The following is a 16,847-nucleotide window of genomic DNA, read 5'->3' as shown; positions in this document are numbered from 1 at the left end:
TTTCAGGAAGTTTAACTCACACTATACTACTTGGTACCCAAACATAGCTATTTGTTGTTGTTTTTCAGTCATTTTAGTCATGTCCAACTCTTTAGGACCCCATTTGGGTATTTCTTAACAAAGATACTGGATTGGTTTGCCATATCCTTCTCCAGCTCATTTTAATTTTGAGTAAACTGAGGCAAATAGGGTTAAATGACTTGCCCAGGGTCACACAGCTAGTGTCTGAGGCCACATTTGAATTCAGGAAGAGGAGTCTTCCTGACTCCAGGCCTGGCACTCTATCCACTGAGTCACCTAGCTGCCCTAAAACATGGCTTTTAAGTTCCTTGGATGGGGGGGGGGGGTTATTAATTGTGTATGTTCCTTAGCATACATTGTAATCCTCTATGAATTTTTAATTGATCTTCTATAAATTGCTGGTTTCCCATAATACTATTACCTATAAAGATCCATAAGATGATAGATTTCCAGCTAGAAATGACATCAGTTAGCCATTGAGTTCAACTCCCCCATTTTACAGATGATAGAGCCAATATTACATAAGTATTAAGTAGCAGAACTGGGATTTGAAACCAGATCCTCTGATTCTAGGTCTACTATACCCTAGCTTCTTAAATTGTGGGTTGTGACCCCACATGGGGTCAGGTAACTGAACGTGGGGGGTCATGAAAAATTTGGCAACAGTAAAAGGCTATGTATATCTGTTTAATATACCTGTATACTTTGGATCATGTAAAAATTTCTCGGGTGAAAAGAGGTGGTGAGTGGAAAAAGTTTAAGAAGCCCTGTACTCTCCCACATTGTCTCTATTCTACTTTAATAAGAGGAGCATCAATATTGTTCTATCATTCTGACTTTGTCGTTTGAAAAAAAAATGATCATGAAAATGTGATGTGCATTGGAGAATTAGAGCAATTTTCCAGATAATTCAAGGAAATATGGATCTTGGTTTTTAAAATCTAGGTTATCTGGATAGGTGCTTCTAATTCTCCACTTTGCTTTCTAGGCCCAGCCTGTGACAGATACAGAGGGAAACAGATTTTTGATGTGGAGATGATTGAGTCCAACTAAGGTAGATTAGGCCAAAAACATAAATGTAACAGTAGTTTTTCCTGCAACAGAACCAAGTTATAGTCTGGAACCAATATAATCCTTTAACAAGGACTGACCTCTCTGAGTCCCTGGAGCAAAGAGAGATGATGGAAAGAGGGAGGGAGGAGGAGGACAAGAAGGAGATAGAAGAATTCTCTGACACACAGATAAAGGAAGCATCTCCACAGGGAAGATCTCAATTTCTGAACCACCAAAGAGGCTTGAAACTAAAGGAATGAATTAAAATGCAATTTTAAACATCCTTGAAACCCGTGGAGTTGCTTTTGTGGACCTAACAAGGTTATTTCCATGTAGTATAACCTTGATTCTCTGTAGAGCTGACTTCTCTTTTAAATAAAAATCTTTTCCTTTTCCCACCCCTGCCTTTGCATTTCTTTCAATTACCTATGTCATTCCACCCTACTCAAAATGTGCTTTTTTTCACTCCTTGCCCTTTTCCTTCCAACATATTTTCCTTGACTTCTTATTCTAGCCATAAATCAAGCATGTGACTGCATATGGTTTTTAGTTCTGGATGGTTATTCATACATATTTAGACTGAAAATTCATGGCTCTTCTGGATTTTCTTTTTAAATTGACAGAGGATCCCCTTGAGTAGAAGGAACTGAGGAAGAGAAGACTCCACAGGAGTGTAATAGCTATATTCAAATATCTGAGGGACTTGTTGAGTGGAAAAGGGATTTGATATGTTCAGTTGTCCCAGAGTGTAGAACTTGGGACAAGGAATGGAAGTTGAAATGAAGCATATTTAGGTTGAGTACAAGACAGAACTTCCTTACAATTAGAACTACTTTTAAGTGGGAATAGATGCCTTGGGAAGGAATAACGGATTCCCCTTTATCCTACTCTGTCCTACAGTGGATAGATGGGTGGAACTGGGGTCAAGAAGGCCTGAGTTCAAATCTAACCTCAGACACTCACTACCTGTGTGCTCCTGGTCAAATCACTTAACGTCTGCCTGCCTCAGTTTCCTCAACTGTAAAAAGGGAATAATAATAATAATGGCACCTACCCCCCAAGGTTGTTGGGAGGATCAAATAAGATAATATATGCAAAGGGTTTAAGCACAGTGCCTGGCACATAATAGGAAACTTAATAAATGTTTCCTTTATTAGAGATATTTAAACAGAAGTTGGATGATCATTTGTCAGGTATGTCAGGTATGGGTTTAACTAGATGGATACCAAGATCCCTTCCAACTCTAATATTCCATGTTTCTCCTAGAAAGCCTAGGAAGCATATTATCCTTGGTATTGTATGCCTTTATTTATCTCTGGAGGTGGGCAGCTAGATAGCAGAATGTATAAAGCACCAGGCCTGGGGTCAGGGGTCTTCCTGAGTTCAAATCTGGCCTTAGACATTTACTTGCTGTGTGACCCTGGGCAAGTCACTTAACCCTGTTTGCCTTAGTTTCCTCCTCTGTAAAATGATCCGGAGAAGGAAGTGGCAAACCACTCCAGTATCTTTGTCAAGGAATCCCTAAATGAGGTCTTAAAGAGTCAGAGACAACTGAACAAAAAAAATTGAAACAACTGAACAAAAAACCAAAACAAAAGAAAACAAACAAAAAAACCTGTCTCTGGAGATTGTAAGAATATGAGGTAGGTAGGGAATTATATATACTAGAACCTGATCCAGCTAAATTAGCACATTACCTAGTACTAATGACTTGTCATGATTTCTATAGTCCAGATTTCCTGAATAACAACACTGGGGGAAAGTTTAATTCACTCTGAGTGATCCTGCCCAGTGGAGTTATCAAGCCTTTGTTTGAAAAGTTAGCTCCCTTTGATAACCAGAAATTGGATTGAAATCTTCAGGACAGCATTACCAGCTAACCCTCCATTATTAGGAAATCATACTCTGCCTCCCCCTGACCCTGCAAAAATGCCCAATCCCAGTGAAAGACTATTTTAAGAGCATCCCACCACCCTCTTTTTCTGGAGGGCTACATCTGCCATTTTCATCGTCTAGCACATAAAAGGAAACTATCCTTTGGATACTTTTCCTACAATTGCTTCTGAAGTGGGAGCTCTTTGCAGAAACAAACAGCTAGCCCTTTCAGAAGAAGTTGCATTTCCTCATGCTCCCTTACAGCTGCTCTTTCTGGCTTAATTTAGAATCCTTAGATAGAATTATGGTGACAAAGGAGCCTCAAACAATGCTTCTTGAAGTAATTGCTTCCATCAGTTTGCAGTTGCAAGTACTCTCTTCTGTGTAAATTATATTTTCATTTTACATTCAGTGTCTTAGTGGTTGGCTTCTAAGATTAGTCACTCATAGCATTGAAAAGTGGAAGAGAGGTAGGAGTTTGGGTCCATGTGCTACTACTTACTACCTGGGTGAAGGGATTTTGTTTGAGTCACTTCCCTTCTGAGGGCCTCGGTTTCTTCATTGTAAAATGGGGACAACTATAACTGTGTCACCTACCTTCCTCACAGAGTTATCATGAGATTCAAATATAATGTTGAAGCCTTGAAGGCATTACCTTCAATTATTTTGATTGTTAGAAAATCTGTACGTTGGTAAGGTAGTCCTCCCTACTATGGTCCAAGGCAGCCTTGAAAATGAATACACTCCATCTTCAAGCTTGTGTTTTTAGTTTTTTTTTAAATTCATTTAGTCTCTTTCAGGGAACTACACTGATGCAATAAAAACAGCCAAGGCAACATTCCCATTAGCCACACAGCCAAAAGACATCTTTACTCACTCTGGGCCCATAAGCAATTGGCTATTTGAAAAATTATTCCAAAGAGAGTTAACCTAAATTAAAATTAAAAGTGACAATTCACTTGAATGGTCAGGACCATTGGCCAAGTCACTCTCACTGGGGAAGAAGCCTAAATGCTCCGAATTTGTGTGCCTCGGTTTTCTACTGGAGTTTTGTTTGTGGTGATGATGTTGACGGTCCTTGGTTTTCAAAGAGAACCAATGACATTATGAGTGATGTCTTGACTTGGCGCATGAATTGGATTTGAGTGAAGCGGAGTTGCACAAAGTCATCAGCCTCACTCTCTCCTCCAGAGTCATTGAAGTTTAGTGGCAAGACAAAAGTCAAGAGGCATGGCATTGGCTTAGGATGCACCGAGGTTTTTTAGACATATACCATACAGCCCACATCTTTAAATTGCATGCATGTGATCTCAAATCCCAATTAATGGATAATATAACTACTGGGATTTAAGGGGTAGGGCACAAGTGTTCCAATCAGGGCTTTTGGAAGTGGGTCATGAGCAAATATTCCTTTTCTGATTGACATCAATTATCAAATGATGTAGGATGCAAGAGAGGCAGAAAAAGCCTCCTTTTTGCAAAGACATGTTTTAGCCAAGGTACCTACTGAGAGTAAATGGCTTTGGCCCACAGCAGGTACCAAAGGAAAGGCACAAGAAGGCTGAGTTAAAGAGCGACTCTTGTTCCCCACCTTCCAGCCTACATCTGAAAGAGGGAAAAAAAAATTTTGTTTAATTCAGAAATGGGGTGGAGGGAGATAGTCCACACAGGTAACTAACAGATATTAGAGAAGGAGAACCTGATCAAAGAAATGTGTGCAGAGTAGGGAGAGAAAGAGGGAAGGGATGAATAGACCAAAAAGAATAGAAAAAGGGAAAAGATGCAGGTGGGAAATAAGTTGAAATGGTGCCAAGAGAGACAAAAGGAGGAATGTATGAATGAAACTTTGGCTAAAATGATTTCCTGCCCAAGGTCTTCTTCCTTTGAGATCCATATTTAACTTTCATTGAGACAGTTCAGCTATCACCCCTATACAAGCATTCTTTTTATCTCTCTGTCCCCACCTTTTTAGCAACATTGTCGTGTTATTTTTTTATTTACATAGAAGATTTATTTTGAATTAGCTGAATACAAGTTCCCCCACTCAGTAGAATGTAAATTCCTTGGGGGATGAGATTATTTCATTTTTGTCTTTGTATCTCTATTGTCAAGCACTGTGTCTAACATACAGGAAGCACTTAATAAATGCTTGATGAATGATTGAATGGAAATTGTAGAACACTACAATATAACATGGCATGCTACAATGGTTTGGGTTTTTTGTTTGTTTGTTTGGCAAGGAACCAGTCATTCATTCCTTTTGCTTGGTTGAAAACAAGAAATTGTTTCTTTTCATTGGTCTTCTCTTAAAGATTCCATTTGTCAGGAAAATCCATTTCTGTAAACTGTGGGAGCCCAGGGACAGTTTTAATGTGATTGGCTAAAATGATTCTGAATCAGCTGTGATAGCGAATGAGGCCTAGAGCAAAAGTACTCAGACAACCCTCAACAGGCAAAGAAATATCCTGTATTACATGTCCTTATAGGGCAAAAGGGCCCTGAGGTTTCATGTGTCAACTGTACCTCTTTGGGGGCCTAATAAGCAATGTATCATTTAGTAAAACCTCAGGTTCTAGCATAATCATACATTTAGAGTAGTGGTAGAGGGAGGTGATGGGATTCCAGGTTTGTCACACTGATTTTTTTTTTTTTTTTGCGGGGCAATGGGGGTTAAGTGACTTGCCCAGGGTCACACAGCTAGTAAGTGTGAAGTGTCTGAGGCCGGATTTGAACTCAGGTACTCCTGAATCCAGGGCCAGTGCTTTAACCACTGCGCCATCTAGCTGCCCCGTCACACTGATTTTTAATCTTCTTTGCATTTGAGTATGAGTTATAACACCGAAGTAATACAGTTTGAAGTAAAGTTGAGCAATGATATCCAATTGGCCAATAGTATTAAAGTACCATAGAATTAAAGAGAGATTTTGTCAACAACGTATACTTTCAAGAATATTTCAAGCTTAAAGATGAAGTGTGTTGGTTCTATATTCAGCTTTTCAGATAATTTTTTTGGTTCCCAATAACTCCTAATTCAGCAGTGAAATTACAGTGATTCTTTACATATGTACCATGGTAGGGAAAAGAAAGCCTTCCTGGGTGAATAGAGAGAGTACTGGCCTTACGGTCAATAAGAACTGGGTTCAAATGTCTCCAGTACTTATTAGCTATGTGACCCCAGGCAAGTCACTCAATCTACCACAGTCTCAGGCTACTCATCTGTAAAATGGAGCTCATAATAGCATGAAAAGCAGTGTGGCTACTAGATAAAGAGTCAGCCTTGGAGACAGGAAAATCCCAGGGCTGAATTCCTGCTTCTGACACATACTGTTTGTGTCAATCAAATAGTCACTGTCCAGTTATTGTCCGGAGGGACAAGCCACTTAACCTCAGTGGCCCAGACAACTCTTTAAGAAACTGAGTTGAAGCAATCTGTTTCAGTAGAAGGATTTTCTTCCCTGTAGTTGCTCTGTACTGATCAAATCATTGGCATGGATCCAGAGTGCAATCCTCATAAGATTTCTGTGAAGATCAAATATGATGATATAGGTAAAGTGATTTGCAGATCTGATAGCAATATCTAAATGTCAATGTCATTTGCTATAGCTTTCAATTTTCCTTGGAAACAGATTTCACTATGACCTGTTGCGGGGCTACAAGAGGGCAGAAAGGGGACAGTTGAATCTTACTTTAAAAAATAAATACAACTCACTTTCAACTTGGGGTCTTGAGAGTATTTAATAGGCAAGACTTCAGTAGCATAGTCATTTAATTTCCATTTAAAGTCAGGAAATTCTTTTTCAGTTATCTTAACTGCCATGGCTTACAGAAGCTGAGCCAATAGTGGAAAGAGGATTGCTGTATAGACATTTAATTCACCTTTAAAAAAAATAGATCCTCCTTATACACTCTTATTCCCTTGTTTAATTGGCATCAACTTGCATTCTGAAGAAATGGGATACCTATTTCTTTTTAGCAAGCCTACAGAAGCTCTAGGTATTTCCTAGGAATTCAGCTTTTTGTACCTTTGGTCAAATAATTCAGTATTATAGAAGGATTCTCCTGACCAAGTCTAGCTATTGTAATTCTCTTGTCTGTCTCCACAAATAAATGGAGTGGAAAAATAGTTCCATGAAATAACTGCCTGGCGACAATTGCTTTTTTCCATGATATACAAGGCCATAAACTTAAAATTATTTTAAATTCCCAAATTGCCTTGATATTGTGAATGGCCCCAAAGAACATTTTCTCTAGTACAATTGTTATATGAGGGTAGGGAGGGTGAGCACATGTACAACCTGAATCTGATTGTTTATTGTCTCAGGGAGGAGGTGGGGGGAGACAGGAAGGGATAGAATTTAGAACTCAAAACTTTTTTTTAAATTAATGTTTAAATGTTGTTTTAGCATGTAATTGGGGAAAAATAAAATATGTGTGTATGTGTGTGTGTGAGAGAGAGAGACAGACAGAGAGAGAGAGAGAGAGAGAGAGAGAGAGAGAGAGAGAGAGAGAGAGAATGGATTGACTTTTAGCCAAGCACTTCTGGGACTCATTTATATAAATACTTGTGTACCTCACCTTGATATTGAGGCAAAGGGAAAGATGAGAAGCAGTTTGAGGAAAGCAGGATACTTTTCATATCTAGGGAAATAAATCTAGAGAGATATATAGTATAACCCAATATTAGTATAACCCTCTTTCCCCCAAATTAATTGTGACTCATCTTTCCCTTTGCCTCTACATCCAGATGAAGTATATAAGATGATAGAAAGAGAAAGAGACAGATACAGAGACAGAGAGAGACAGAGAGAAATTGAACCTATGATTTCTTTAGTATAAGGAATTCCCATCGCTATCAGTACAGGTCAGCAAGAATTTCTTTGCAATTTATAGTCTTAGAAGGTTACATAGAGAGAAGTTAAATGCCTAGCCCAGGGTAAAAAAGCCAGTATGTATCAGAGGAAAAATGTGAACTCTGGTATTACCTGGCTTTGAGACCAATTCTTAATCCACTGTGCTATACTGCCATACATGTGCACACATACATATGAAAGATATAAAATACATCTATATGGAATATAGATGCATATATATATTAATATATTTTATATTCAACCATAGGATCCCCCCTCACCCTAGCTAGTCTGGGAAGAAACTAAAGGGACTCTTAATTTGTCAAGATGATCACTCAGAAATCTAGAACTAAGGAAAACAAAGCAAGCAAATTGTCTTTTCTGACTCTCCTTATTTTCTTTCCTATATTCATTCATTCATTCATCAAATGCAGATTTAGATTTCCCAGATCTGTTGTCCTTTTCTACTTAAGATATCATAATATCGGGGGCAGCTAGGTGGTGCAATGGATAAAGCACTAGCCTTGGATTCAGGAGGACCTGAGTTCAAACCCAGCCTCAGACACTTACTAGCTGTGTGACTCTGGGCAAGTCACTTAAACCCGATTGCCCTGCAAAAAAAAAAAAAAAAAAAAGATATCATAATATCAAATGGTCATATGTCATGACCATATTTGTAACTTCTTCCTCAATATAATCCCATCCTCAGAATCCAAATTTTGGAAGTAGTCAAAGATTCTCTTGGTACTTTCCTTCCTAATGTTTCTCCATGCCCTCCTATGCACCCTGTTTCCTCTAAATACCTAAAGAAGACCTTACTCTCACTGACTGTCTCGAGGGCTTACATTCACCAACAACTAATGTGTCAACTTAAGCTATTAAGTGATAATAGGCTGAAGGTATAAACCATCCCAGAATTGTGGGTATTTTTACAGGGAGCTCCCAAAGTTAGATAGACTTCAAGGCCCAAAGGAAGGAGGTTAAAATAGTGGAAGGGATGTGGTTGGATTCAGTGATCTCTGGGGTCTCTACCAGTTCTAACATTGTATGATTTTATGATCCTTAGGGAAAAGGACCCTCTCAAACCATCCTTCCTGCTCCTAAGGCTGGCCCTGAATGTTTTTTCTTCTGATATTTTTTTGTTGTTGTTGAGGCAATTGGGGTTAAGTGACTTGCCCAGGGTCACACAGCTATTAAGTATTAAGTGTCTGAGGCCAGATTTGAACTCAGGTCCTCCTGAATCCAGGGCCAGGGCTCTATCCACTGTGCCACCTAGCTGCTCCTCTTCTGATATTTTTGACACAGACAATCCCCTTTTATCATGGTTTCATGACTTGGTTATATGATGCAGGTTACATATGTATGCACTATCCTATTGGTGATGATGGTGCAGGGTTTTAATTATTTTGAGGCAATAGGTAGTATTGTCCCTTTAAGGGATACTAAGGGCCCCAAATCCTGGCCACCATTCTGGCTACCTACTTTTTTTTTTTCCTGTCCCCTAAGGCTTTTTGGGATTTGGGCCTATAAATCTTTGCATACCACCTAATGATGGTGAGGGAAAAGAGACAATGGGATAAACCAGTTTGTGGTCTATGATGTAGTGCTTAAGTTTTATTGAATGTCTCTCATCTCGACAGCCTTTCATATTCAAAATTATTAAAAGCATAAGGAAACTGCTGAACCCTCCCTGACTAAAGAATCTTGGCCACCAAGTTAAATATCTAGTCATCTGTGTTGTACATTAAGTGTGATGGCACATATCACAGTTTAGGGTTTAGATGGAAAAATCAATACCCTACAGGAAATCTACAGCTGTAGAGCAGATTTCGTATCAGCCGATGCTTTTGCTGTCGGAGCCTTCTGATTACACACACTTGTATAATCCGGGCATTGATTTCTCTCTGCTCTTGGTTAGCTTCCTTATTATCCCTCACCTTTTCAAGAAACTCAAAGATTTTAAAAAAAATTAAATTCATCGAACTAGATGAGGGAAATCCAAACACCACACAACCTTTCGGGGCAGCATAGTAACGTCTACCCAAGGACAAAAGACTTCAAATAAATGCCTGTGATTGAATATTCTGATAATCTAAGCCCCTGCCCCAGTTCTTCCCCCGACCCAGGATGACTCAGAAACCATCCAGTGCTCTCTCTGCTAGATACATGCTGACCACCCTTCAGATACAAATATTGCCTAAACCAGAGGCTACACTTGCTGTGCTAGAAGCTGGAGCTACACACTGGAATTTTTAAAAAGCCTTTTGGAGTCCAAGGGCCCAAACTCCTCCAACGAGTCCTTATCAGACTTGCTCTGAGATCTACTAAACAAGCTCTAAGGACTTCCAAATTATCTGAAGAATGAGTGAGTCTTTTTTGTTTCAAAGCTTAACTTTTCTGAGCTTCATAACCAGCCCTCAAACCACCCTCCCTCTCACCGATGAAAAACTAGTTAAATCTTCGCTTGGAGAAATACTCTCTCTGCTTTTTCTCTTTGGCCTCCCTCCCTTTCCATGGGGATGGGAATAGAGTTGAATATGCTATCAAAATAGAGCATTTCAAACAACAACCAGGAAAGCAAGGATTTTACTAGTCCCAAATTTTCCCAAACTACAACATGATATAGTGTTTAAGCATGGCCCTAACTAAACATATCTTTTTGCTAATGATAGCTGAAGAAGGTATTCATTTTTCCCCCTATTCCAATACAAACTGACCACAGCCAGGGCCTTGGCCAACCCATCTTCCCAATAGCAAAGGGGTAGGGGAGAGAGGGGAGATGTCAAAATACTTTTATTGCTTCCTTAAATAAGAACCAAACTGTCCAAAAATCACCCTGATAATTGAGAACCAACACAAATGTGTTCAACTAAATACGGCAGAGGGCATATAGTGAAACTTTTAAAATACCTTGACTAAATGGGAAGAGCTGCTCCTTGAAAAAGTCTACATTAACAAGAGCAGAACTGAAGGATTCAATGTCCCATTGATAAAATTCAAGAAAATGTAAGGGTTCAAAGGAATTTCACTTATAAGAATTAAATCTTCCCTCTGACCAGCCAAAGTAGAGCACACAGCAGATGAGTAGTGCTGTTGTAACTGAATAGGGCCATGGAGCCAAAAAAAAAAAAGTGTTTCTCTCTTTCAACATAGTCACTGTGGATAGAATGGGCAAGAACTGTATTTTTTCATGCTTCTCCTGCTCTTTGGACACTTTGTTTTCATGGAACAGTTGGTGTCAGGGAGAAGCCCAAAGACCGTTGCATGTGGGATTTCCTAATGCAGAGATTTGGCAGGCAGGCTCTTACTGGATTAGGCCAAAAATGGAACAGAAATTAGACTACCTCGAGATATAATAACTAAGCATTCTCACTCTCATTCACTGGGAGCAAATGTTGTGCTTAAAATGCAGTTGAAAAGAAAGGAAAATTTAGGGGAAGACATAACTGAATTCATCAAACAGCTTCATTTTCAAAAGCAGTGTTTGAAATCTCTTTAAATAAATGACAATTCATTCCCTGTTTACTTTAGGTAAACAGAAAATTCATTGTGGAGTACTCATTTTGAAAAGCTAATCAAGAACATTAGGTCCCAACAGATTCATTTAATAGAAATATAATAGGCCTTCTTGCTTGCTTTTCATCTTGTCTAGCTGAAAATGCTCAAATGAACAGCAAATTAACCCTCCTTTGGAACATAGTCCTTTTCACCACTGATATCCTCTCTCTCACGACTTGTAAACATCCTCGATTCTTCTTGTCAGTACTTTTGCTTACTTGCTTTGACTTCTTCTTCACAGAAAAACAGGATGGAAAGAGCCTGATTGCATTTGGCAAGAAAGTAACGAAATCATTGAATTCTAAAGGGAGTACTGCGTGTAGACTCTGCTATCTTTTTTTTTCCTAGCAGAACAAAATTGTATACCTTTAAAAATAATATAGAGATATAAGGTAGGAGTGGGGTTGGGTCTTTTAAAAAGCTACATATATGTGTATATAATATATCTCTATATATCTATATGTTTTGTCTCTCTATTTTTAACTTTTCTAATCAGGGAAGGGCTGCCTAATAAACTACCAGACAAAGCAGACGAAAGTAACCGGGCCATTCAAGTTCTATAATCAGATATAAAAGATTTGCAAACAATTTGAGATCTTATGATTATTCAGCGATATCAGCATTTAGAACTTCTAAACAGTTAAAAACTCTAATATTTCATAACTTATGTCATAATGTACAAACCCTTTCAAAAACTTTTTTCACTGTGCTAAAGTAACATTCTAGACTTGTTGTAAGTATGTTATTCTTACAAGTAGTTCGCAGTTATTCTTGAAGGCAAGCCTTGGAGTTTCCTTAGCATAGTGCTGCTGGGGGAAATTTTCAGCATGTCCATCTTCATCTCTAGCCTGAAGGGAAATATAATGGCCTATTTAGGGACTTACAAATAATGGAAGAAAAAAAAAAGCTAAAAGCATAACAGCTCAGATCATTAAACAAACGGGAATCCAGAAATAACAACATTATTAAGAAGTTTATTTAAATACGCAGTACGCCTTTTAGATATCAAAACTTGGGATTTTTTTTTCCTTTAAATAGCTTAGGCTGAACATGCAAATAAATTGTGCTCTAATAGTTAAAACAATAAGAAACCAACCAAAATCCAATAGTTAAGCTGAAAGTCATACCCACTTTAGGAGTTTCATATGACTTTATTGCATTTTCAGGATTCCATTACATACATACTTGTGTAAACTTTTTTGACATGCTCAAGCATTCTCTAGATAATGTACTTTTTTGTCGTTTTAATAGCAAGGCCATAAGAAAAGAGATTTGCATACTTATAATTGGCATCATAATACTATTAGCAATAAACTGATTTCCCCTCTATTTTTAAATAAAGATCTGAAAGGAGCAACGGTCTAGCAAGAACAATGAGTATTCAATCAAATGCAGTAAAAAATATTTAATTAAGAAGCTGCATTAAAAGTTACTGGTTATTTTGATCTACGCTGTTAATTAAGAAAGCTGAAGTTTAAATGGAGACATTAACAGAACCCATTAGCAATACCGTTTGCATACAGTATTTTCCTTCTAATCTACATCATTTTCGGGTTTGGAGTTAAAGCAAAGGGAGAAGTAGGTGAAAGGAGGAGTGTCAGCAGCACACTCATTAAGCCATTCATTTGGGCGACACTTGCACTCTGTTCCGCTCTCATCTCATCTAATCCCTAGCTGTTCACTCTCCCAGCCTCCTGAAATTCACAGCTGAGCTGTCTCCCTCACATATGGCTTGCATATAATTATGCATATTCCATTTTACACTGCATTAAAATGATGAGCTCCTGGCCCCAAGCCAGCTTATTTAAATAAGCCCCAGTGAACTAAGAAAAAGAAGAGAAACACAGGAAAGCCATACAGTAAGCAGCAGGTAGCTCTGTCTGCTGTCTTTTCAGATAAAATGTATGTCTGACACAAAGAGAGCTGAGAACTACCTGTTGTGATATATGGACTAAGGCGGAGAAGATGAGTATACGTCTAGCAAGCCCTGACAGCCTTTATGCATTGTTTCTCCTTGATGGAGTGAAATTGGTCTGATGTTGTTGGGTGTCGCTGGGAACTCTGGGAGCATTGTTTTTTGTGTTGCCACTTCAGAAACAAATCCACATTTTGCAAGCCCTGGTATGCGTAGCTCATCATCATAAAGGCTTTTTGCTTCCCACTGTAGGGATGTATGGGAGTTAGGATGGAATAATTCAGAAGGGGGAATGACAAGGCCACTAGTATTTGGGTCACAGAAGGATTAAGGTGGTGTTTTAAAAACTGGTTTGTTTTAAGAATTAGGAGAGTCCTGTCCCACCCCCACCCCCATTTTGGATTCAATGCCTCTTTTATTGAGCCCTTTCCTGATGCCCAATGCAGTTGACTTTAGAGGAGAAAAAAATACAGTGTGAAGGTCCAAACTGTGTAAAAAACTGTTTCTTCATGAGTGTTTCATGTATTTAACATCTTGATTTGGTAGACAGATACTGACTTACACGGGCCAAAGTTTTACTCCAAGTAAAACTGATACCCAGGTTATTCATGCTACTCTGTGTCAGGCTGACCTGATAACACATGATACAGCGTTACACATACTATGTACTATATCAGGATGACCTATTTAAGGAAATGTGGCCTTAAGTTGGGCCAGTTACAAATCCATCATTACTTGCCTCTCCTATGGGAAATCTTTCCAGATTTCCTCAGCTCACAGTACTCACTCCCTCCTCCCCACATTACTAAGTATATACTTAGCTGCAAATCTGGCATATCCCTGCCCCTGCTCCTAACTCTCAAGAGAATATAAGCTTCTTGAAGGTAGAGACTATTTTGTCTTCATCTTTTTTCTTTTGCCTTTGCCTAGCATAGTGAATTGCACAAGTAGGTGCTTAGTAAATGCTTGTTGGGCTGAACTGAATTGGATTTCAGTGATCCCATTGGTTAGAAGTAAAAATGGAATGTTTCAACCCAAGAAGCATTTTTGATGCCTAGAGCAAGTAATGGATAAGTGCTACATGAAATGCAGCTGTAATGCCTGGCTCTTATAAATAGATTGTAAAAAACCCCTCTACATTACAACTTCCTAGAAGATAGGAACCAAGTTTAATTTATCTTTGTTTCCCCACAGTGCCCAATACAGAAGAGGCACTCAGTAAAGGTTTACTGTTAAATGGATGAACTCTGAAGTGTGTTGAACTTAAAACCTACTATAAGCAGTCCTCTCAAAAATGATATTAGATTAGGCAGAAGGACTTCAGTGAGTACTTTTACATTCTTAGTGTGTTGTGTTACATATGCCTGAAAACACACTTTGCATATAGTTATACGGGGGCCAGTGTGTTTTCATACGTATGTCTATATTCACGATATATATGTGTATCTTATACATAAATATTCATAAGCTAGAATGTGTTTATTATACATGTACTATGCATACACATACATACACACCAGATGCCTGGTGATATTGTCAACACTGCTGATTAAAAATAAAAATAAATTTATTTCCTTTACATGTAAATCTCTTTTGAGTTGTTGGAGTTTTTTAAAGAACCCCCAAATTACTATCTTATGTGGATCTTAAATTTGTCTATTCACAACAATTAGCTCAGTATTTATAGTTCATAATTCAAGAGGTTAAATAAAGTATGACCCACCAATGCTCAATGTTCTAGGAGGCATGATGTGGTTTAGGGTATAAAAAATAAAGAAACATGGAATGCTAGGTTCCTGAAGGGACTTTAAAGATGATCTGATCTATTCTCCTTACACTAAAGGTGGGGAAACTGAGGCTCAGACAGGTGAGATGGTGTGTCCAGGGTCAAGGGGTTATGGCCTCTGGGCTCACAGTGCAACACTCCCACCCCATGCTACCACAGAGCCTCTTGCAATTTGAACCATCCTGGTTTTACAGGTTATCTTACTAGATCTTCCATTTTTTTTCTCTGCATCACACATCCCTGTCATTGGAAAGTGCCTGAACCTCTGACAATTAATCTGACTACATAGTTAAAGAAATTCCATCCTACAACCATTTGCTTGGTATCCATCACACAACCACGGAAATGGAAAGCACACATAGTGAAAGGAAACCCAACACCACCACCCACACGCACACCATCACACACACACACACACACACACACACACACACACACACACATGAGCACACACACACACAGAACCTAGTGCTGCTACCACCACCAAAAATAATCCTCACAGTACTCTGAATTTCTAAATGGTCTAAAGTTTTAAACTTCACTAGGGTCTAAGAGAAGTCAAGTATAATCATCTAAAAAAATAAGTTTTAAGTGACAAGAGGTGCCCTGCTCCCTTCTCTCCCGGGAATAGGTACAATTCTCTTGATAGCTGCTTGATCTAAAGGGATACAGTCAAATCTTTTGAGTGGTTTTCTGTGTATCACCAGAGGGGATAAGGGATGAATTTAGCTCCAGAAGAATGTTATCCTTGAGCTGGGAGATGTTATTCTAGGAACAGCTTAGCACACTGTCTGGCATATAGGAGGCGATTGTTGACTTGACTTGAAATGTTATATGATGGGCTACTTTTCCAGCTTAGCTGCTGATTAGAGAGGAGTCACCCTAAAAATGTAGGGGGAGTGCTTCAGTTCATCTTTGTCTCTCGCAGGCCATTTATGAATAATAATGATTGAGAATACACAGGAGTCACAGGACCACAGTTTTAGAGTTGGAAGGGATCTTTCAGGTCAAATTGTCCAGCTTCCTCCTTTTATGGACAAGGATGGACCCATGGAGGTTAAATAACTTTCTCAAGGCCACACACATACAAATGGGTGTTTAGTTCTTCCCTACCACAAATGCTACACTATTTATTTTTATAAGAGTCAGTGAAAGGATCTGATTCTAGTGCTGGTATTCTTTTGCCACTTCCTAAGAGCTAAATTAATGCCTACATGACACCTATTATATTTAATTCATTACTTGATTGACCTTTGATTTTAAATGAACCAAAGACATACTAGGAACCACACAGACCATCTGTTCCAACCTCATCATTTCATATGGGAAACAAAGACCTAGGTATGTTAAATGACTTTGCCCAAGGTCACTCAGACAGTAAATATCAGAGCAGGGATTTGAACCCAGGTCCTCTGACTTTGGAGCCAGCGATCTTTCCAACTGTACTGTACTGTCTCTCTCTTGCCTTAGTAGATGCTCTTCATGAGCTGCTGAGAAATGTCATCACCTGGCAGCCAACCTTCTGCTACTGGGCTTCCACAAATCTAGGCAAGCTGGGCTCCATAAACTCAGCACCACGCCTAAAGTCAAAACCTATCCTTAGTCCAATGACATAGACTTTGAGAACCCAGCATCTCCTCCAGCCCCTGGATAGGTGACAGAGTAAATCTTTATAGGATATGTTAATACTATGGCAAAGGGGGGCAGCTAGGTGGCGCAGTGGATAAAACACCGGCCCTGGATTCAGGAGGACCTGAGTTCAAATCTGAACTCAAACACTTGACACTTA

At 38.9% G+C, this 16,847-nt stretch overlaps 1 protein-coding gene across 3 annotated transcripts in view; it reads right to left on the bottom strand.

Moving 5' to 3' along the window:
- Nucleotides 1-16,847, bottom strand: part of LOC122754436 (sine oculis binding protein homolog) — a 233,796-nt gene that overhangs the window by 81,220 nt on the left and 135,729 nt on the right. For 2 of the 3 annotated variants that reach the window (XM_044002848.1, XM_044002850.1), the window contains one exon: nucleotides 12,110-12,205. The exons of the other annotated variant lie outside the window; for it this stretch is intronic. In XM_044002848.1, coding sequence (XP_043858783.1) covers nucleotides 12,110-12,205 — 96 coding nt within the window. The remainder of the gene's footprint in view (nucleotides 1-12,109; nucleotides 12,206-16,847) is intronic. 3 annotated transcript variants of the gene reach the window in all.

The sequence above is a fragment of the Dromiciops gliroides genome, chromosome 4 (assembly GCF_019393635.1).
Source record: "Dromiciops gliroides isolate mDroGli1 chromosome 4, mDroGli1.pri, whole genome shotgun sequence".
NCBI classification, from domain to species: Eukaryota; Metazoa; Chordata; class Mammalia; order Microbiotheria; family Microbiotheriidae; genus Dromiciops; species Dromiciops gliroides.
This window is presented reverse-complemented; position numbering and strand designations above follow the sequence as displayed.